This window comes from Pelobates fuscus, chromosome 10 (assembly GCF_036172605.1).
Source record: "Pelobates fuscus isolate aPelFus1 chromosome 10, aPelFus1.pri, whole genome shotgun sequence".
Taxonomy (NCBI): domain Eukaryota; kingdom Metazoa; phylum Chordata; class Amphibia; order Anura; family Pelobatidae; genus Pelobates; species Pelobates fuscus.
This window is the reverse complement of record NC_086326.1, coordinates 98,062,678-98,085,581: the sequence shown is the minus strand read 5'-3', so window position 1 is coordinate 98,085,581 and position 22,904 is coordinate 98,062,678. Positions and strand designations below refer to the sequence as shown.

The following is a 22,904-nucleotide window of genomic DNA, read 5'->3' as shown; positions in this document are numbered from 1 at the left end:
TTCGAGATGGGTAAAAGCGGGTGCCGCTTGGTCAACAGTCTTCATGAGGGATTTTCTCAGACATGGGAGGACACAACAAAAGAGAAGAGCAAAAATAAAAAGAAAAATTAGTATAGCCATACCAATCTGCATTAAAGCCTTTTGCCATCCTGTCATCCAACCAAACCATCTTTCCCAGGGATCTTTTATCCCAGAATTCCTTTTTAATTCTTCAGACAGGTCATTTAATTTTTCTATAGCTAGTGTGACTTTACCATTAGGGCCTGTGTTTTCTGGGATGTAGGTACAACATGTCATAGTGTCGGGCAAAATCTTACAAACCCCTCCTTTTTCGGCTAAGATCATATCTAGGGCCATCCTATTCTGAAAAGTCATTTGGGATGTGGCCTGTAACTGTTCGGCCAATCCCTGGAGGGCGTCTCTGGTGTAATTGACAAAACGCTGTTGATTATAATAAATGTAATTTATCCAATTTAGATTCTTGTTTGCGGTGACTATGGTAAAAATTGATTCAAATCCTGCAGCAACTTCATCCCTAGCTTTAAACTCATTGGGCACCCCCCTGGGCACTCCAATGGCATCAATATATACATGAGGATCAAAACTTCCTTTCACTGGGGCGTCACGTTTAACCTTAGTGTGGCTGAACTCATGGGTGTTAAGGTGTGTGTCAGAAATAATATGTATAGGCATAATGGCCTTAGTCAAAGTACACTCTCCCCACCATTCTGTGTCCATTCTGGATCTTAGCTGTAAATCCCCACACAACCAATAAATGTCTCCTAGTGACCTAGTGTGATGTTGCAGCAAACGTACAGGGACAGTTCTGTATGTAGCACAATAGCCTTTGGAAAAGTTACCTACAAATTTACCAATACCATCGTACATGGCATAGCAAGTGTAATTACCTTTATATACGGTAATACCATCAGGGGGTTTGACGTCTTTGGCTAGAAGAGGATACTCCTTTGTCCATGCAATACATATGGACCTGTTAAAATTATAGTGATAGGCAAAAAGGCTTAAAACACATTCTTCTATATCTACGGGTAGGATTAAAGGTACGGTACCCAGGTGAGGCCGGGCACCTCCACACACATAACATGCGGTTCTATTATGCTTATTAGCATTATATTTCATCCATTCTAACCATAAGTTTACATCATTAAAACCTGTTTCAGCGGCCATGGTATCTTCAAAAGTGGGGTTAGCAATGGCCATCATGTCCTGAAAGGTCTGGATATGGGGTTTTAATGGGTTAGGGACCATATGGGTGGCCCCTTGCCACTCAGAAGAGTTGCACATATCTTTGAGGTAGAAATGCCCTAATTTCTGGTAGGAACCCTTTTTCCAGTACATTCCCATCACATACTGGTCTGCATCTGTTGGGCTTGGGCGCTCAATGTTAAGGATTAATTTCATTGGTGTGCTCCCCCCAGGCTTTCTCAAAGTCATTCTCTGGAGAAGCGATCTACCATGATCATCTACTTTAGCTACGGCACTTTTTGGTTTGTAACCCCAGGCAGGCCCGGCATTCCATCCCGCCGCCCCCCAGTGATCACAATTGTGCCCCCATTGTTTGTCAACTACACAAACATATGGGTCTTTCGAATGAGGGATATCTCTATAGATGCTCTGGATTTGTGGTGTGGGAAATGGGCATTCTACAATATCACAGTAGTCAAAGGTATAAGTAGCCACCTGGGTGCATGATGAATTATACCAGAAGGTGTACCCACTAATGTCTTTGGTAATGGCTACTTGCTGGGCCTTCATAAGGCTAATTAAGGAGAAGATGTACCAGAGATACATGTTTGTGCGATATTCGCTTCCTCTGGGGCAGGAGATTTCTTGCAGTGGGAAGCGTGGATCCAATTTGGCCTACCGGCCAATTTGACGGAGGTTGCGGTAATCAGGAGAACTTGGAATGGACCGTCAAATCTTGGTTCCAGGGTATTTTTCCGCACAAACTTCTTGACCAGGACCCAATCTCCGGGAAGTAGGTTATGGGAACCTGTATCCAATTCGGGATCTGGAATTGAAGAGAAAACTTGGGCATGTATTTTGTTTAGGACATTTGCAAGTTCAGTTACATAGTCTACTAAAACATCTGATTGGAGTTGCAACTGCTGCGGATAATAACAACCTAGTCTGGGTGCTGTCCCAAATAGAACCTCATATGGGGACAGTGAATGCTTCCCTCTAGGTGTGTGCCTAACACTAAATAGAGCTATCGGTAGGCTTTCTGGCCAGGGCATCTTTGTTTCTTGTGACATTTTTAACATTCTAGTTTTTAGGGTGCCATTCATGCGCTCCACTTTACCACTACTTTGTGGGTGGTAAGGGGTGTGGAAGGCTAGAGTCACCCCTAGAGCAGTCCAAATTTCTTTAGTCACAGTTGCTGTAAAGGCTGGGCCTTGATCACTCTCAATAACTTCTGGGAGTCCGAATCTACATACAATATCTGTAAGTAGGCGCTTTGCGGTTGTTTTTGCAGTGATATTGGCCACTGGGTAGGCTTCTGGCCAGCCTGAGAACATGTCCACTATTACTAGTGCATATTCATGGGGCCCACTCTTGGGCATTTGGATGTGGTCAATTTGAATCCGCTGGAAGGGGTACATGGGCTTTGCCAGGTGTTTCGCAGGTACTTTAACTGGTCTTCCTGGATTGCATTTTGCACAAATGACACAGGCCTTGCAGAAGCTATTGATCAATGTTGTGATTCCAGGTGCTTCATAATACTTCTGTATGAGGGCGGCCATCAATTCTTTTGACAGGTGTGCAGGCCCATGTGCCCATTGGACAACTGCTGGATACAAATTTCTGGGAAGGCAAAATTTGAAGTTGTTGTAATATATTCCGTCCTTTTGGACAGCTCCTTTCTTTTTCCATTTCTGGACTTCTTCAGGAGTGACTGCAGCTTGCTGTTCTTGTAAAATTCGCAAATCAGTAGGAAGAGTTTGCAGGGCAAAAATAGGGACTTCTTCTTCTTGTCCGGACACTTCTTCATCCACTTCCTGCAAATCCCTGGCCGCTAACTTAGCAGCCTGATCAGCCAAATGGTTGCCCTTTGCTTCATCTGTATCCAATTTCCCATGGGCCTTTACTTTCAAAACGGCCACTTCTTTGGGGAGTAGGAGGGCATCCATTAGCTCCTTGATTGCAGTGCTGTGTTTGACTGGTGTACCGGCGGTGGTAAGAAATCCTCTAGTCTTCCAAATTAGGCCGAAGTCATGTGCCACGCCTAGAGCATATCTTGAATCTGTATAGATGTTGGCACGTTTTCCTTCGGAAATTTTGCAGGCTGAAGTCAGAGCCTGTAATTCAGCTTCTTGTGCAGACATTGCTGGTGGTAAGGATGATGATTTAATAACTTCATCTGTTGTGGTTACGGCATATCCTGTATGATATGTTCCTCCTTCATCGGCATATCTCGATCCGTCCACAAACAGGGTAAAATCCGGATCTGGTAATGGGTTCTCATGCACAGTTGGTAAGTGCACTGTTTCCATTTTCATCTGTTCAAAACAGTCATGAGGTGTTTCTAGGTCATAATCATTCTTTATGACCAGATCTTGAAATTCTTTTTCCAGGAAATGGCGTGGCCATGCTTCTAGAAGGTCAGTTGTTGGGTATTTGACAATACCATTTTCCTGTAGCTGTTCTTCATTCATGGTGGCCCATAGTTTTGCCATGGGCCCAAGATCATTCCATGACCTTGTCTTCAACTTGGTAACAGGAATATGTGGGATAGCAGTATCCCAATGACGGTAAAGGTAGTTAAGTTGTTGAGGTAGCTGGATCAAGACCATACTATTGCCGTCAGAGTCACAATAGAAGTCTTGTGCAGTAAGCTTTACATCGGTCCGGTGGTAAAGCTCATCTTCATAGCAAGGTTCAGGGGTAATGTTTGGTTTGTACCACATGGTGCAGAAGGCGTGATCTGGGCCTTCACAGAGAGGTTTTTCACCTTCATAAAATGTCAAATGTGGATGCATGACTTTCTTGATACATCCACAGAGCAGGTGAATGTAGGTTTCATCCGTGATAAATCCATAATAGATACCCCCCTCAGGGAGTGGAAGAAGAGTGGACGGATTAAGCACCTGACATCTTTGGATGGAAATGTTGTCAGGCAAAAGAAGATGACACTGTAAGCGCAGGTGTCTGGCTGGAGACACGTGCTTGAGCTGGACTTGGTTGATGATGGCAGAGATGTCATGAGGGGCCAAAACAACCAGAGGGTGGCCAAGGACCAGGTCTGAGGTCTTCTCTATGAGTTCTCTCGCAGCAAAAACAGCCCTGAGACAGGAAGGAGTCCCTCTGGCCACAATGTCCAGTTGACATGAGAAATATCCAATAGGCCTCTGGCGGCCTCTTAAGTCATTAGTTTGGGTGAGCACTCCTGTTGCGTGGCCTTGTCTTTCAGAGACAAACAATTTGAAAGTTTTGGAGTAGTCAGGGAGGCCCAAGGCAGGAGCAGAAGCAATGGCTCGTTTGAGAGCATTAAAATTGTCCATAGCTTCTTTAGTTAAACAGAAAGGGTCAGACTTAAGTGCGTCATAGAGAGGTTGCATGAGCAGAGAGGCTTCTGGGATCCATGCTCTGCAGTAGGAAATGAGGCCTAGGAAGGCATGAAGAGACTTAGAAGTCCTTGGAGGCGGAATATCCAGCACAGCTCTTACCCGGTCCCGAGTAAGATGTCTGGTACCTTGAGATAGGCAGTGTCCAAGGAAAATTACTGAAGGTTGGCAGAACTGTAGCTTGATGAGCGAAGCTTTGCATCCTTGTTCTGCCAAATAACAAAGCAGACTAATTGAGCACTCTTCGGTAGTGGGTATGTCATCTCCACAGAGCAGCAAATCATCCACATACTGAAGCAGAACAACTTCTGGGTGCTCGGCTTGCCATGGGTCAAGGATGGTGGCCATGGCCTTTGCAAATTGACTTGGTGAATTTTGTGCCCCTTGGGGCATGACAGTCCAGGTATACTGTTGCATCTCATGAGTGAAAGCAAACAGATATTGGCAGGATGGGTCCAGTGGGACACTGAAAAAAGCATTTGCTAGGTCAATAACTGTGAAGAATTTTGCAGATGGTGGGACTCCAGAGAGCAGAGTATGAGGATTTGGTACAAGAGGGGTGTCCAGGACTGTAGCTTCATTAACAGCACGGAGATCCTGAACCATCCTGTACTTCTCTGGCTCACCCTTCGGAGTTTTCTTTTTCACAGGAAATAACGGGGTGTTGCATTCAGATTTACATTTGACAAGGGCACCCTTCTCCAAGAGTGCCTTAATGTGGACAGAAATTGCAGCAGACTGTGCTGGTTTTAATGGATATTGTGGTTTTCTTGGTAATTTAGCTCCTGAAATAAGCTTTACCACCACAGGGGGAACATTTAGGTGACCTATGTCCTCTGGGCCTGAGGACCATAACTTTGCGGGCACCTGTGTTTTTAATTCCTCTGGGAAATTGGACCTTAATTCTGCTGTCTCCTCACGGGGCTTTTCTAAATGCAGCATCAGAGGCAAAGAGCATAGGGCTGAAGTGTCTGATACAGACAGAGGTGTAAACATTTCTACCTGCCCATCCGGGGTAAAGGTGATGGATGCTTGCAGGCGTGAGAGAACATCAGCACCTAACAGGTTAATTGGGCATGTGGAGGATACTACAAAGCGAGCGAGCAGGCTAGAACCAACTCGTAGTGGAGTTGTTAGAGGGCTATGTCTCGGTTGGCCATCCACTCCAACACAAGAGACATCAATATTTGACAGAAAAGATGGGTCTGGCAAGTCTTGTTCTCGTAGAACACTACGGGCTGCACCTGTGTCAACTAGAAATGTGGTGGGGTGGCCTTCAATGGGCAAAGTCACTGTGGCAAGTGGCCCCCCCTTATCCCCTGTAGACACTGCCATTACAGGGGTTACAGACACAGGCTTGCCAGTTTCCTATTCATCGGGTTCCTCAACTATTGGGACCCCTTTTTCGGTCTTAGTGACCGGGGCAGGTCTGGATGGTTTCCTTATCTCTCTTTTGGGTTCCGGGCAATCACTTTTAAAATGACCTTTAGCTTTGCAATTAAAGCAGAAGCTATCCTCTGGTCTGGTGCCCCTGGGAACAGGGATACTGCGTGATACCATAAGAGGAGCAGAGCTTGGCCTTTTGGGGGTCTGGGCAGATTCTAGGCCCCTAGCGACTAAAAGCAGGGTATCCAGGGGAACAACCTTATATTCAGGGCGTGCAGCAATAATTCCCTTGCGTATAGAGTCTTTAACGCCTTGGACAAACGCACCTGACAGCATTTGTGAATGAATTTTGTCAGTAAGATCAAACCCCAAATCTGTGAACATTTGATACAATCTTGCATGAAACTTTTCCACTGATTCTCCTTTTTCTTGAACAACATCAGTAAGGCCAGCAGCCTGATCTGCAAGTTTGTCCTTAGCCCATTCTCTTAATTGGGTGCAAAAGGTTACCCCGGAGGGGTAATCAACATCACTGGAAAGCAGATCTGTACTGAGGTGACGGGCCATACTTGGCCAATAGGCATCCCCTGCTTTAATAGCACAAATGCTGAGTAGATCACGCCATGCGGCGGAATAAGTCTTTTGAATTTGAACTATCCCTCGGTAAAAAGGCATAGGCTGTTTTTCTGGGTCGGGGAGCGATTTCATTAATGCGCTAGCTTGAGTGGGGTTAAAGGCAACATATTTAGAAGGGGCCTGTTCTCCTCGACCCTTGTGGCCAAAAGGGTCATCGATAGAACGGTGAGTTGGGGCTCCCGCGGCAAGCTCCGATGAGACATGGGACACCCTGTCCATCTCGTCATCATCGAATTCTATGATATTGGCTCTTTTGCGTGGTGCAGGGCCCGAATGAGGTGAAAGGATCGGTGGTTGGGAACGAGCCCCAGATGCAGGGGTGGCTAGTGAGTCATAACCTGGGGATAGGTAGTCACCGGGGATTACCGGCATCAGGGCCGAACTGGGGGCCGCCATATTGGTGGCCGGAGAAGGTGCTACATTAGGGTTAAGGGAAGAAGCGGCGGCCATGTTGGAAGAGGGCACATCCGGGGCAGACTGTGTCGGACTGGGCATGACCGGGACCTGGGGAGTGGCTTGGGGAAGGGGTAGTGGATATCCGGGATAGGGCAGAGTCATGGGATACGGGAAGGGGTAGGGCCAGGCTGGGGAGGGGAAGGAGGTGGGGTATTGGACTGGGGTGGAGATGGGAGGGGGAGGAGTCGGGGCGAGGGTGGAAGAGGTGGTTAGTTGGGCGGATGAGGAGGGGAGGGGGTCATGAACGGAGAGGGAGCGTAGGGAAGGAATGGCAGATGAAATGTTAGGGGGAGGTACAGCAGGTAGCGTAGGGATGGACGAGGATGATGGGAATGTTAGGGACGGGGAGGGGGAAAAGAAAGATCCATCAGAATTCAGGACCGGGCAAACAGGGGAGGTGGCGGGATGAGTGTTAGGAGGATTGGGAGCGGGGAACATAGTCAGCTGGCTATCACCTACTGCTGACTGAACCTTGGGGATAGACGTCCCCTGGGCGCCACTTTGGGGCGCTGGCTGAGGGTAGACCCCAGCAACACAATTCTGATGATACACAAACAATTTCACACCCTTGTGATTTATTTCTTCCTCAACCCAACCTTCTAGCTGAATAGCCTTCGCTACTCTGTACCATGCTTCAGCAGTCTTTAATAAACCATTATCTGTAAGCTTGCCTTTCATTTCTGCCAGTAACTTACGCCAACTTTCTGGTTGCAATCTTCCACCCGTTGGTACAGTAATTTTACATACTTTTGCAATCTTTACAACACCTTTAACCATCTCCTCACCCTCTCTGTTTTCTACCAAATCACATGCTAACCAGCCCTTATTGGGCTTGCTTAAATCCTGCCCCATAATCCCTTTACCCCTATACCAGTGTCCTAGATATAGGGAGAGAGAAGGAAAACGGAACAAGAACGTCTACAATGCTCGACTGCCACCCGAGAACCGTAAAACTTTCTCAGGTGCGTCTTCCCAAAACGTAGACTAGTCACTGAATCCGCCTACCCGGGGTGGTAGACACGGATTGGAGCGAGGTGAGAAGTGTGTGACCAATCACTTCTCCTTCAAGAGGAATGGGAGTGGATAGTATAATAATATAGGAAGTACAGAAAAGATGAAAGGCAAGGAAAATCCTTAGAGACAGACACAGGAGTTCATGAGACTCCTATTAGACAAACAAGACAACAATACAGTTGAAATACAGTGCATGCATCACAATTCAAATGAAATCAACAATAATTCCTTTCCTTTACTCGTGTGCTTACTCCAAAGTCACCTCCCTCAATCCCGTAGTATCTTACTACCAACGGCCAAGGATAACAGCTAACACCGGTCCGAAATCCATATGCCTCCCTCGTCACAGCAGCCCACTCGTAGTGTCTGCGCTACCCTCACTCTTGTAGTGCCCCCATAAAGACCCACTTTATAAGTCCCACTACTCCGTGGTGATGAAGACAGCAATGCCTGCCCGAATTCACACACCACAAAATAAAAATTGGAATGGCTCCAGCTCAGCGCTCAAAGCTGGAGGGTACCACCACTCTGCAAGCAGAGTAACGTGCACAGAGAAGCTAGCTAGGCTATCAAAGTGACACAAGAAGGATCCCCAGGAAACTATGAGTCTACACAATCTCCACAGATCCAACACACCTCTTTTTCCCTACAGCCCCAGCCACGAGGCTCCTAAAAGAGTTAAACAGGAAAAGATGACCCCCAGGAACACATCCACAGGTCAACCCCCCTTTTTCCCTACAACCACAGCACAGTGGTTCCTAAAAGGAGTAAAACAGGCAACAGAAGACCTAGGCAAATCCCCTCAGGTCCACCCCCCTTTATCCCAAAAGAGGTAAAATACAAACAGATAAACAGACAAACCGAAGACCCAGGCAAATCCCCTCAGGTCCACCCCCCTTTATCCCAAAAAGGGGAAAACAAGCAAGACAGAACCCCAGGCAAATCCCCTGCAGGTCCACCCCCCCTTTATCTCAAAATGGGGAAACAGGCAAACAATTCAAACACACCCAGGCAACAGATAGACTAAAATGCAGGTAAACAAGTGAGTAACGAGACACCGGGCAAGATATTACCTGTCTTTGATGTCCTCCCGGGAAGCAGTCACAGACACGTGGACGGGTCAATCAAAGGGGCTGGAACGTACCGGTGGCTCTGCAGAAGTCTCTACCGTGTATCTGGAGGTGATCAGTCTCCCTTCCTTCCCCCTGGATTCCTCCGTCCACCCTTGTCTTCCTTAGGACGGCTCACCGGCCAGACATAGCCCGATGCCCCACGTTGGGCGCCAAGTTGTTATGGTACTTTTTGAAAGTAAACCAAAATGTTCAAAGTCTATCTGTTCCTGTCCAAATCAATAAATTAAATTGCGTATATACGCTGAAGTAATTAAGTCTGACACACGAGGTTCAGGTTAAAATAACTTCGAGAAAGTTTATTGGCAAGTGAAGTAAAAGCGGGCGCGCAGGCCCTTTTAAGAGGCATTTTGCGTCATCATTGATTATTAGAATATCAGCAAATAAACATCATCAATTGGATTAATTATTAAGTGACGGAGTTAGTGTCTTACCTATTGGTTAGTAAAATTAAGAGGTTAGTCCCGTGCCCACCCATCAGAGGTGGGATTATTCTGGACACGGGTGGGGGACAAGGGGGTCCTAAGCGTCATTTTACACGGTCAATGATATCAGGCTTTATGTCCAGGTGCAAGGTCTCTTATGAATAGAACATTTCATTACTACTGTGTTCTGTGGCCTTCAAACTGTACTATCTTACAGGCTCTTAAGGAGTAGCCAGCAAATCTTAAGGAGTAGCCAGCACCTCCTGGTACTTGTCCTTGAAGGAAACACGGTCTTTGTCTACTGTATTAATTGGGTTGAGAAGTTCAGTCACGTAATGTAGTTTTAAAATGAACAAGTTAAGTCATGAGGACAAAATGGAGGATTGAAGAAGTCAGGTTAGGAGGACAAAATGGAGGATGAAGTCACAGTATAAAGTTAAAATGGAGTTAGTACAATAAAGATTTTTAATAATTCCACATCAATTATATATATATATTTTATAATAAAAAAAAATATAAATACGTTAAAAAAAATAATTAAAAAATTAATTAAAAATATATATATATATATGTGTGTGTAATTTCGTTCTAACTGTATTTTGATATTAATATATATATATTGATATCAAAATACACGTAGAACGAAATAATATATATATGTATATACCTAAGTATATACGTATACATCACTATATGTATACCTATATATAAATAAAAATAATTGTAAAAAAATTATATACATATATATATATATATATACATATATATATCCACACACGTGGATATATAATAATTTTACATATATATTTATGTAATAATTTTACATAATTAGGTATCCTAATTAATTACAATTAGCGGGACCTGCCTGACAACCCATGCCGAAAGTATAGGGAATTTAATTTGCTAGCACTATATTTAACCCTATAACTTTCCAAGACACTATAAAACCTGTACATGGGGGGTACTGTTTTACTCGGGAGACATCGCTGAACACAAATATTTGTGTTTCAAACCCGTAAAATGTATTACAACAATGATATCGTCGGGGAAAGTGAAATTTATTGCATTTTTCGCACACAAACGGCACTTACACTGACGATATTTTTGCTGTAATACTTTTTACTGTTTTGAAACACAAATATTTGTGTTCAGCAAAGTCTCCTGAGTATAACATTACCCCTCATGTACAGGTTTTAGGGTGTTTTCAAAAGTTACAGAGTCAAACATAAGGCTTGCGTTTCAGTTTTTTCACAATGAAATTCGCCAGATTGGTTACGTTGGCTTTGAGACCGTTTAGTAGCCCAGAAATAAGAATTACCTCCATAATGGCATACCATTTGCAAAAGTAGACAACCCAAGGTATTGGAAATGGGGTATGTTCAGTCTTTTTTAGTAGCCACTTAGTCACAAACACTGGCCAAAATTGGCTTTCAAATTCGTTTTTTGCATTTTTCACACACAAACAAATATTAACGTTAACTTTGGCTAGTGTTTGTGACCAAGTGGCTACTAAAAAAGACTGGACATACCCCATTTGCAATACCTTGGGTTGTCTACTTTTGCAAATGGTATGCCATCATGGGGGTAATTCTCATTCCTGGGCTACCATACAGTCTCAAAGGCAACATAACTAAACTGGCAAATTTCAATGTGAAAAAACTGAAAAGTGTAACATGCTTTATTTGACCCTGTAACTTCCCAAAACACCATAAAACCTGTACATAGGGGGTACTGTTTTACACGTGAGACATCACTGAATACAAACATGTGTATTTTATTGCAGTAAAAGCAAACAGTATTTTGACATTCACAGTTAGAATGTCACATAGAACTAAGAAAATTTAAAAAAATCTTATTTTCTCTCATTTTTTTTATATTGTATTCATATTAAGTTATGTTCCATACCTAAATATTTGATGTTAAATGAAAGCCATGTTTCCCCTGAATAAAATGATATATAATAAGTTTGGGTGCATTTAATATGAAAGAGGTGAATTACGGTTGGACAGACATATAGCGCAAATGCCAGGTTTTGTTTACGTTTTTTTTGGGATCACAACTTGTACATTTGGCTGCGGTCTTAAGGGGTTAAGATAAGAATAACGTTTGGATTGGTACATTGTGTTGTTGTGTTGACCAGTGGACATTTGAACACCAACCTGAAACCAACTTTTTTCCATATATATTGTTACTGACCAATTTCATTAATCCACAATTCTCGGATCACATTGTTTCTTGTCTTCTGCTCTTGGAAGCTGTCATTTATTAAATGTAAGAAATAAAAATACAGCATATTTTTTATCTTAAAAACATACAAAAAAAAACCCAAAAGGAGTGTCATGCTGACACTTGGCATAATTCAGGGATGGATGGTTTACAACTCCTCTTTGCACCATAACCACTACGCTGAGGTGTAGTGGTTATGCTTAGAGTGCTACTTTATTGCCATGTAGAATGTTAATACGTGATTTTATTGAATGTTTTAAATAAAGAGGTAGAATAAGCTAATGAACAGACTGCTTCATACTTGACAAAATCAACGTCATATATGGGGCACAAGAGGGGACTGTCACTCATTTTGACAAAATGGTGCTTATGGCGGCTATGAAAGACTCCTCCACCATGTAATTCGAACAATGCTCTCTTTTATTTTATTTGGATTTGTCCAGTTCTAGCCTGATATGGAGACATACCCTATGTCCCGTTACCAGCTTATTAATGGCTAAGAAAGTGCCCTACCAGTGGGGGAAGCCAAGATCTCTGCAGGCTACTGTCAGAGGGACAGGGTACCTCTACCTATTTCTAAGTTGTTGGGGTTGTAAGGAGCTGCTAGAGTTCACTCTCGTGAGATTCGGAGCATTGCCGTGGTAACCGCTGCAATGATCCGAGCTTGTGAAAGGAGAACCTGGCGGAGATGCAAGCTAGAGCTCCCCCGGGTCCTCTCTCCCTCCCTCCTCTGCCGGCTGCCAGCATTACAGTGCTAGCGGGCCAGAGATGGAGACCTCTGATCTCCCCTCCGTTCCTGCAGAGCCGTCACGGGAGAGTGAGGCACAGTTCCCGGTGCTATAATCATAGCACCCGGAAAATATCTAGCAGCTCCCCTGTGTGTCTGTCGGGGCACCACGGCACACAGTTTGGGAACCTCTGATATATAATATATGTTTTAGCAGTAGCTTCTTATTATATAAGTGTGTGTGTGTATATATATTTGTGGATGTACCACAAGTATTTAGGGTACATCCAAGACTTGGGTAAAACTATGTACATGCTAATTGTGTTGACAGATAAGTTAGAGGGAGGAGATGTGTGGGATGTACCTTAAACTGTATTGGTGCACTGTAAATCCCTCCCTTGCATGGGAGAATCCCATATAAGCCTGTTGTGTGAATAAATCAGTGTTGTTGCTGTTTAACGCTGAAGCTGAAGTATTGTCTCTTTCTTGGGGGGAATTTGACTGTATGCCAATTGCCAGGAGTGTAAGCTGTTCGTATTGCTTTTCCTGTTCGCCTGCTTCCAGGGTTCGTGTGTCTGCTGTTCGAGAATTGGTGAATACGTGCAGTTTGGATTTCGGGAGGTTGGTGATTGCAGTAGCTGCTGGTCTATGGGAAAGGGGATTATCGCCTAAATGGTTTTTATCCTCTTGTGAGCGAAACGTTCCTTTACAATATATATATATATATAGATATGGATGCATAGAGGGGGTTAATGCCACTATATGAGGTTATATAAAGATAAACAGCTTATAGATATACTGTGTGTGTATGTAGATAGAAATGCAGATAGAGAGACAGAGATACAGCAATGTAATGGGTTATTTAAATATATATTGATATACAGCCTATAATGCCAATGTAACATAGATTCCTAGAGTTCTAGACTGTAAGCTTTTTCAATCAGGGATTTCCTCCACCTGTTGTGCCTGTAACATTTTGTAATTGTCTCATCTTTTGTTAAATTTCCCCCTTGATAATATTGGCGCTATATACCTTATGATGATGTTAATAATACTTACTACAGTTATGGTGTAAACCATGGGTCGTCAACCTGGTCCCTACCGCCCACTAGTGGACGTTTCAGGATTCCAGGTGGACGGTAGGGATTTCCTCATTTTGAGAGATTGGGCGGGCTTCACAGTGAGAAGACGCCAGCGTCCATAGGAAAGCATTGGGAATGCTTTCCTATGAGACTGGCTGAATGCGCGTGCTGCTCTTGCCGCGCATGCCCATTCAGCCAGGGACGTCAGAAGAGGGAGCCCAGCGCTGGAAAAAAGGTAAGGGATTAACCCCTTCCTCCCCCTTCAACGCTACGGGAGTGGGACCCTGAGGGTGGGGGCACCCTCAGGGCACTATAGTGCCAGGAAAACGAGTGTGTTTGTTTTCCTGGCACTATAGTGGTCCTTTAAACCCTTAAAACCGGAGGGCGCACTATTACGCCCTATTCTAAGCGGCTCTAAACGCCGCAGGGTGATCCCACGCCGGCGATCGCAGTTGGGGGGACTCCCAGGGAGTCCCCCGCGGCAGATCCTGCCTCCTGCGGCCCCGCCAGCCATGTGAGAGTGAGGTCCTTTCTCTGAAACTGCTATGTTTACAGCAGGCAGGGTGAAACCTAGATGGACCTGGCACCCAGACCACATTGAGCTGAAGTGGTCTGGGTGCCTATAGTGGTCCTTGAAGCTGTAGTGGTTCTGGTGACTATAGTGTTCCTTTAAGAATTGTATAATGGGCATTGATTTCTCTGACTCCTGACTTTTCTAGCTGGCTCCCAGATTCCAAGCAAATTTGTCAAACCCCGTCATAAAGAGTCTATATTTTGCAAGGAGGGGGGTGACAATGCTACTTTGAACTGTAATTGCATTGAAAACCTTATAAATGTTGATTTATGGGTTGAATGCATATCCCCCTTGTTACAATTCATAAAAGTGCCAGTTTCAAGAGAAATCTGCACTCTTATGAATTGTTTCAGGAAGACCCCACTGGCAGTCAAGGCTGAATGCTAAGAGAGCTTGAATGATGTTTAAATGGAAGTGAGAGCTTCCACCGGAAAACATTAGTCTCATGCTTCCTTATAAGCGCATTCTATTGGGTAATCAAAACCACAAACAAATACATTTTATAATGTTGAAGTGCTCATTTTTAAAAATGTTTTTTTCTTTAAAGATGTAACTGTTTATGTTATCCGTGAACATTTATCCCGACAATGGCATTTTTACAAGCAAACACGTGCCTGATGGGAGCCACCACCCCATGCTTACTCAGTAGCTAGAGTTAGAGAGCAAAATGTTCTTGCACTCAAATATTAGCTTAACATGTCCTTGAATGTGATACTCACTGTAAACCTATGTTATACTGTGGGGTGAGTGCTTCTGCTATTTTGCCATGTAGACCACTTGGGAGAAGCATCAGATAATCTGTCTGTAAATGTTTTTACGTCAGGAGTTTGGGGTTATTATTTAAACAGTTAATTTATATCAGATTAAATCCTAATTGCAGAACCAAGCCTAAGTTATCAAAGTAGTAATTAGAACTGTGTTGAAGATCAGCTATTTTGGCCTACATTTTTCCATTTAGATTTAATTTATTAAAATTAAAGGGACACTATAGTCACCAGAACTACAGCTTATTGTATTTGTTCTGGGGAGTATAGTCCGTCCCTTCAGGCTTTTTGCAGTAAACACTGTCTTTTCAGAGAAAAGGCAGTGTTTACATTAACCCCTTAAGGACCAAACTTCTGGAATAAAAGGGAATCATGACATGTCACACATGTCATGTGTCCTTAAGGGGTTAAAGCCTAGTGATACCTACACTGGCCATTCTTAGATGTGCTTGCTGGAGCAGTGCTGCACACTGTGGGGCAGCGGGCATCAGCTGCAGACTTGAATACAAGTAAGATTTTACTAAATAAAGGAAGTCAAGTGGGGCAGTGGGGCTAGCATGTTTGTGCTATTGACTCTGTAGTGTTCCTTTAAGCATATAGTGAATTCCCTGAGTTATTTGTTAGGCTATGTTTGTTAATATTTATAACCTGCAGCTTTCCATCAATCGAACTTACTCCAGTGACCTCTGAAAGCCTATGTCATAGGGGTTATATTTTAGTAATAGCTAGATAACTGCAGGTTTGTTGCCAACAGTTTGTTGTATTTTTTTAACCAGATTTATAATATCATTGCCATGATAAACATGTCTCTATTGCCCGCCTACTTAGAACCTAGTTTAGAATCTTTTTAGAGGACAATTGGCATATAACTTAGTTTAACTATCAGGACTTCAGCATAATGATTAAAGGGTCACTGTAGGCACTATAACATTATAATCTCATAGAATTCGTTATAGTGCCTGTAGACATCTGTTGGTGATCCTCCTTTCGGTACCAGCAACATCCAGTTTTGAGCAATTTGACACTAAATAAGGGTCTCTAGCCATCTGCCAGTGCCTACCACTGGAACTATGGCAAAGAAAGAGAGTATTAAACATAGGAATGAACCCCGCACAAAGGACCAAACCACAAAAAAAAATCAAGAGACTTACTTACAAGTATTTTAATATTTAAGGAACAATTTTGTGGAAAATTAAATACTTGTCTATTGTAAGTGTCATGATTGTTCTGTGGGTTGCCCTTTGTGGTGGTCTCATGCTTTTGTTTTATACCATACCACATACCAGAAATGGGGACTGTGATAGACTAACATCGGTCAGCTGACACTCTCAGCCAGTCACAGCCACTCATTGCTACTCAGGCTAATGCTTTAAGGGATACTCCAGGCACCCAGACCACTTTTGCCCATTGGAGTGGTCTGGGTGCCAACTCCCACTACCCTTAACCCTGCAAGTTTAATTATTGCAGTTTTCATAAACTGCAATAATAACCTTGCAGGGTTAAGTCCTCCTCTAGTGGATGTCCATCAGACAGCCACTAGAGGGACTTCCGTGTTCTTAGAACACGAAAAGTGTGTTATACAACGCTGGACGTCCTCACTCTATGTGAGGACCTCCAGCGTTGCCGAAATCCCAATAGGAAAGCATTAGGTCTCCCCCGTCGGCTGATGTCGGCGGGGGAGGAGAGTAAGTGGAGCCTGACCCAGCGCTGAGGGACATCGGCGCTGGACTCCGGTAGGTCACTGAAGGGGTTTTAACCCCTTCAGCAACGTGGGATGGGGGGTGGGAGAGAGAGGGGCACTACAGGGTCCTACAGTGCCTGGAAAACTAATGTTTTCCTGGCATTGGAGAATCCCTTTAATCATTAGCCAAAACAGCACAGATGAGACGGGCTGCTGGGGACTCCAAACTAGCATTTGCATACCAAAATGATGCAGACCGAAGGATGATTACAGGGCACTGCAGAAACTATATCAACTTCAGTGAGATGAGACATTACAGTGCTTAGGGTCACCTTTAAGGAGTGCACTGGTTCAATCACTATTTGTATTAACCCCTTAAGGACCAAACTTCTGTAATAAAAGGGAATCATGACATGTCAGACATGTCATGTGTCCTTAAGGGGTTAAAGGACCACTATAGTGCCAGGAAAACAAACTCGTTTTCCTGGCACTATAGTGCCCTGAGGGTGCCCCCACCCTCATGGTCCCACTCCTGCCAGGCTGAAGGGGGAGGAAGGGGATTAAACCCTCACCTTTCTCCAGCACCGGGCTCCCTCGGCGCTGGGGACTCTCCCCCTCCTTCGGTCGTCTTCGCGCACATTCAGCCAGTCCATAGGAAAGCATTCTCAATGCTTTCCTATGGACGATGGCGTCTTCTCACTGTGAAAATCACAGTGAGACAGCCACTAGAGACTGGATTAACCCATATGTAAACATTAGCACTGTAATGTCTCATTGAGCTGAAGTGGTCTGGGTGCCTATAGTGGTCCTTTAATGTCAAAGAAGAGATTTATTCATTTGCTGAATAGCATGAGCATTACCAAACCGTTGAGGTTAGTTAATAAATACAAAACAAAGTCCATATGATTTTGTTTCATACTTGCTTGCAGTTCAAAAGTGTATCCGTATATCCATGCTTTGTGGTTCAAGTGGAACAGCTTGTCTACTGTTCAAGCACAAGTTACATGTCAGCTGTCTCTTAGTAGCAATAGGCATTGCAACAGTAATTGCTCAAGACTCCCAGTTCCTGGGCTAGAGAACTTCTGTGATTCATACATCACAACACCCTGACATCAATGAAAACTTACCAGAGGGCCCTGCACATATATCATCGGTATGCAAATACATGACTTTGTGTGAACACTCCCAGCAGTTACTGGGCTGCTTACGCCAGAGTTCCGCCTTCAGATCACAGTGTATGTGGACTGTATTTCTCTTTAACATTATCAGAGCAGAGAACTGATAGCATTCGAAACAGACTTGCCTTAAAATTTGCCAAGGAGCCCTTTGGTTTCATTCTTTATTATAATATTATAATATTATTATTATTATTTTTGGCTTTAAATTTCTCCAGGGCAGCTCAGGCGTTTCATTACTGCTTCGCCCGACATGGATGTTTTCTTCAATACTTACATCAGGTGTCTTGAAACCTTGATCCATGGTAGTTAGATGGTGATAGTGGACACACATTGCCAGACTTACACCACCGTATATCTCTGTGCTTGTTGGGCTAAATTCTACAGAAATGACCCCCCAGGTAAGTTGTGTAACTCATGTCTTTAGATTGTTAGGACAGCTATCTTAAAAGTTTTTGGTAGATCTATATCTTAATCTCTGGTAGTTAAAGATACTTAACTTCATCTAACAAAGTGATGTATAACCTGTGGCACTGCATATGTACTCTGTCGCTGTCATTTTGCTCAGCCACCTTGATCTCAGGATGAGTTACAATGGCTATAGATACATAATATAAAGTACACAGGTTTAAAAAAAAATAAAAAAAAATTGAATCATGTTTTGTTTGAAGATCTGTTCTTGCAAAATCATCTTACCTGGCTCCTAAAGGAATACATTTGGCACAGAGAAAGGGATTTCTAACTCTAAGTAATTTCACACAACTGCTGTGTTATTGATGTGCGTGTCTGTTTATAAAGTTTAATCAGTTTTGTGATCTCAAAAAAGTATATATTAAATGTGATACTCAAATAATTGGATGCTGAACTATATACTATGGGGAAAATAATGCCATCAAGTTGTTCTAGTGACCTCGTAATAAATTAGGCAGCTGAAGGTCGAGTGGTTTGCAAATGTCTTCAGAACCCTGAAATGGCATTGTTTTCAACTAATACAATTTTTTGCTGGTGTTAATGCTCTCTGTTTTGGTAATGTAGGGGTTAATTTGTAAGTTACTTTTAAAGAAAGGGCATTACCGTAATGACAGAATTGCGACATGCGTGTCCTAGGGCTGCCTGAGATGAGTGGGAGTTAGTCACTGGCAGCAGCTGTAAAAGTACTGCTCTGGATTGTAACTCCCACTAGCCTTTGACAGACATGTATGTACCAGTACTGCCCTCACTACACGATGGGGAATCTAATGCGCATGGGCGGCAAGTGCTGTGTGCGCATTAGTGCATAACAAAACATGAATCAATCCTTTTCTATGGGGATTTTGAGGACGTTAGATGGCATTACACATGTTAATGTGAAGCTTGTGCATAGTTGCTGAGCCATGGAAAACCATTTCCCAAAGCTCCTGGCACACTGTTGCTTTGCTGATGTTGCTTTCAGATGCAGTTTGGAATCCTGTAGTCAGTGAGAGATGCAAGAATTGTGTTTTCTGTTTAAGCACTTCAACACTCGGTGCCTTATTCTGAGTATGTGTGGACTACCCCTTTGTGGCTCTACTGATGTTGGTCATAGATGCTTCCACTTTACAGTCATAACACTTACAGTTTACCAGGGCTGACCTGTAGCATCCAGAAACTGCCAATGTTTGTCTATGGAACTTGTTTGGCTTCCTGCTAGATTGAATACACCTGTTGGCAACAGATGAGTCTAAAATTCCTGATATAACCTCAACTAGTAGGGTTTCTTCATGCTTTTGGCCATATAGTGTATACATGTGTGAAAATATGCCACTGTATGAATCCACCTGTTTGTTTATATACCAATAATAGCTTAACCATGATGATGCCATACAGTGCAATAAACTCCTCAATGTTTCTTTAAGTGGGAAATAAGAGGGGAAATAAGAGTATTTGAGGTTTCAGTATATGGATCAGGTATTATTAAAGTACCACTAAAGTCACCCAGACTGCTTCATCTAAAGTGGTGTGTGGGTGCAATCATCCTGTATATTTAGCCCTTAAAGCGGCATTGTCATGCCGAACTTACCTTTCTTCAATCTCTTCCTCTTCTCCCCCTCTCTCGGGATCTGTTATTCTTTTCTTCCTGTCTTCTTTAGTATTCTTTAAAATCATAAGACAAAGTAGGGACTCTTTGCCTTATGGAGGATTCCTCCGCTTGACCAGCTCTGACCAGCGGAGGAGCAAAGTGTGCTTCATTTCCGCTGGTCAGAGCAATTTTCCCATGATCCCTAGCTTTCCTCCCTGTTCCCACAATGCTTCCTGTCAGTATTGCCGATTGTCCTGTCACTTAGACAGAACGCCGGCAAAACTGCCGAATTGCATCTTAACAGAATGAGAAGAGTTTCTCCATTGGTGTTAGGATGCAATTCGGTACTTTGTTCGTATCGGAATTTCATTCTAATGAATGAAACTCCGATCCTATTCATTGCTGTGGCTGCATCTTGCAGCCGCTTAGTAGATAGCTCCCTGATACCGTGGGAATTAGGGAGTTATCTACTAAAAGGCTGAAAGACCTAAATTGGTCTTTCAGCCAAATTTACTACCACTAATTAAAGATTACTTAGTATTAGTAAATAATATGCCCCTACTCGCTATATCGCGAGTAGGGGCATGTGTAGTAAGCAGTGAGCAGCCTATAGCTGCTTACTGTAAAAAACTAAAAACCTAATAATACCCCCCCCCCCCTCTGCGCGGCTAGTGTCCTGGGTGGGGGCCCTAAATAAAGATGGGGGGGACATACTGTCCTCCCCCCCTGGCCCCCACCCCTGCACGGTGGGTGGGGGCCCTAATAAAACAATAAGGGGGGGGGACCTACTGTCCTCCCCCCTCACCCCCACCCCTGCGCGGTGGGTGGGGCCCTAATAAAACAATAAGGGGGGGGACCTACTGTCCTGGCCCCCACCCCTGCACGGTGGGTGGGGCCCCTAATAAAACAATAAGGGGGGGGGACCTACTGTCCTCCCCCCTGGCCCCCACCCCTGAGCGGTGGGTGGGGGCCCTAAATAAAGATATGGGGGGAACCTACTGTCCTCCCCCCCAGCCCCCACCCCTGAGCGGTGGGTGGGGGCCCTAATAAAACAATAAGGGGGGGTACCTACTGTCCTCCCCCCGGCCCCCACCCCTGCGCGGTGGGTGGGGCCCTAATAAAACAATAAGGGGGGGGACCTACTGTCCTGGCCCCCACGCCTGCACGGTGGGTGGGGCCCCTAATAAAACAATAAGGGGGGGGGACCTACTGTCCTCCCCCCTGGCCCCCACCCCTGAGCGGTGGGTGGGGGCCCTAAATAAAGATGGGGGGGACCTACTGTCCCCCCCCCCAGCCCCCACCCCTGAGCGGTGGGTGGGGGCCCTAATAAAACAATAAGGGGGGGTACCTACTGTCCTCCCCCCGGCCCCGACCCCTGAGCGGTGGGTGGGGGCCCTAAATGAAACACCCCCCCCAATCAAGGTGACTAGGGGTCCCAAGCCCCTAGTCACCCCCCCCCCCCAAACAAACTATCCCCTACCTACTCCCCTCACCCTAAAAATAGTGAGGGGGGAATAAAATAACTAACCTGTAAAAAAAAATAAAAAAAAATTAAACTTACCATTTGACGTCTTCTTTTTTCTAAAATCTTCTTTCTTCAGCCACCAAGAAGGCCAAATAAAAATCCATCATACCCGTCGAACTAAAAATAAAATAAAAAACCAGAGCGCAAAAAAAATAATCCATCTTCACCCATGGAGGGCTCTGCGCAGACTGAGCTCCGCAGGGCGGGGGAAGGCTTATAAAGCCTTGCCCCGCCCTGCAATTAGGCTAAGAACACTCTGATTGGTGGGTTTAAGCCAATCAGAGTGCTCTTTGTAATTTTACACAGCGTTTATTTTAAAGTTATTTTACCAAATAACTTTCCCACGCTTGTAAAATGACACAGAGCACTGTCATTGGATGGCTTGAAATCCATCCAATCACAGTGCTCTGTGTCATTTTACACAGCGTGGGAAAATTCCAAATAACTTTCCCACGCTTGTAAAATGACACAGAGCACTGTGATTGGATGGCTTGAAATCCATCCAATCACAGTGCTCTGTGTCATTTTACACAGCGTGGGGAAATTCCAAAGAACTTTCCCACGCTTGTAAAATGACACAGAGCACTGTGATTGGATGGATTTCAAGCCATCCAATCACAGTGCTCTGTGTCATTTTACAAGCGTGGGAAAGTTCTTTGGAATTTTCCCACGCTGTGTAAAATGACACAGAGCACTCTGATTGGCTTAAACCCACCAATCAGAGTGTTCTTAGCCTAATTGCAGGGCGGGGCAAGGCTTTATAAGTCCACCTCCCCCCCTTATTACCATTTTTTTTTTACAGTGAGCAGCCACAGGCTGCTCACTGTTTAGTGGACATACCCCTACTCGAGGTATAGCGAGTAGGGGCATTCGGGAGATTTTAATCAATATGACCCCCATAGAGTGGGGGGGGGGGGACCTGTGGGGCTTATGAAGTGTTGGGGAGCACTGCTCCCTGCCGCTTCTATCTTTACATATTACAAGGAGGGAGCTGCACGCCGTTAGCTCCCTCCTTGTAATAAACCGAACAAACAAACGAACACTGATATTCGGTGTTTGTTTGTTCGTTTGATTTTTTTCTATTCATTCATTTGTCTGTCGAATGAATGAATGAATGAATGAATGAATGAATAGGTGAAATTCCCGTTCGCATGTCCAGGTGTATCACTGGGCATGTGCGGGAATCTCACAGTCTATCTAGTGTGGGCAGATGACGTGTCCCTCAGGGACTTCACCTTCCCACACAAAGATGGCGGCGCCCTGAATAAAGATTGGGGCAGAGAATAAAGAATAAAAAATAGGTAATGTGGGGGGCTTAGGGGCATTTGGGGGTGACTAGGGGGTCAATTGGATGTAGTGGAGGTGGGAGGGGGGGTAAAAAAAAAACGGGATTCGGCATGACAGTGCCGCTTTAATAGTAAAATGTTTGTTACCTTGATGGGTTAAACACAACTCTAGGCTTCTGCTGCAATGACCAAG

General features: G+C 44.3%; 1 protein-coding gene across 2 annotated transcripts in view; it reads left to right on the top strand.

The window, feature by feature from the left end:
• The window catches only part of SAMD8 (sterile alpha motif domain containing 8), a 61,635-nt gene that overhangs the window by 4,975 nt on the left and 33,756 nt on the right, over positions 1-22,904 (top strand). The window contains exon 2 of one of the 2 annotated variants that reach the window (XM_063435359.1): positions 18,081-18,263. The exons of the other annotated variant lie outside the window; for it this stretch is intronic. Within the exon in view, the coding sequence (XP_063291429.1) occupies positions 18,252-18,263 (12 nt within the window). The 5' untranslated portion in view covers positions 18,081-18,251. The remainder of the gene's footprint in view (positions 1-18,080; positions 18,264-22,904) is intronic. 2 annotated transcript variants of the gene reach the window in all.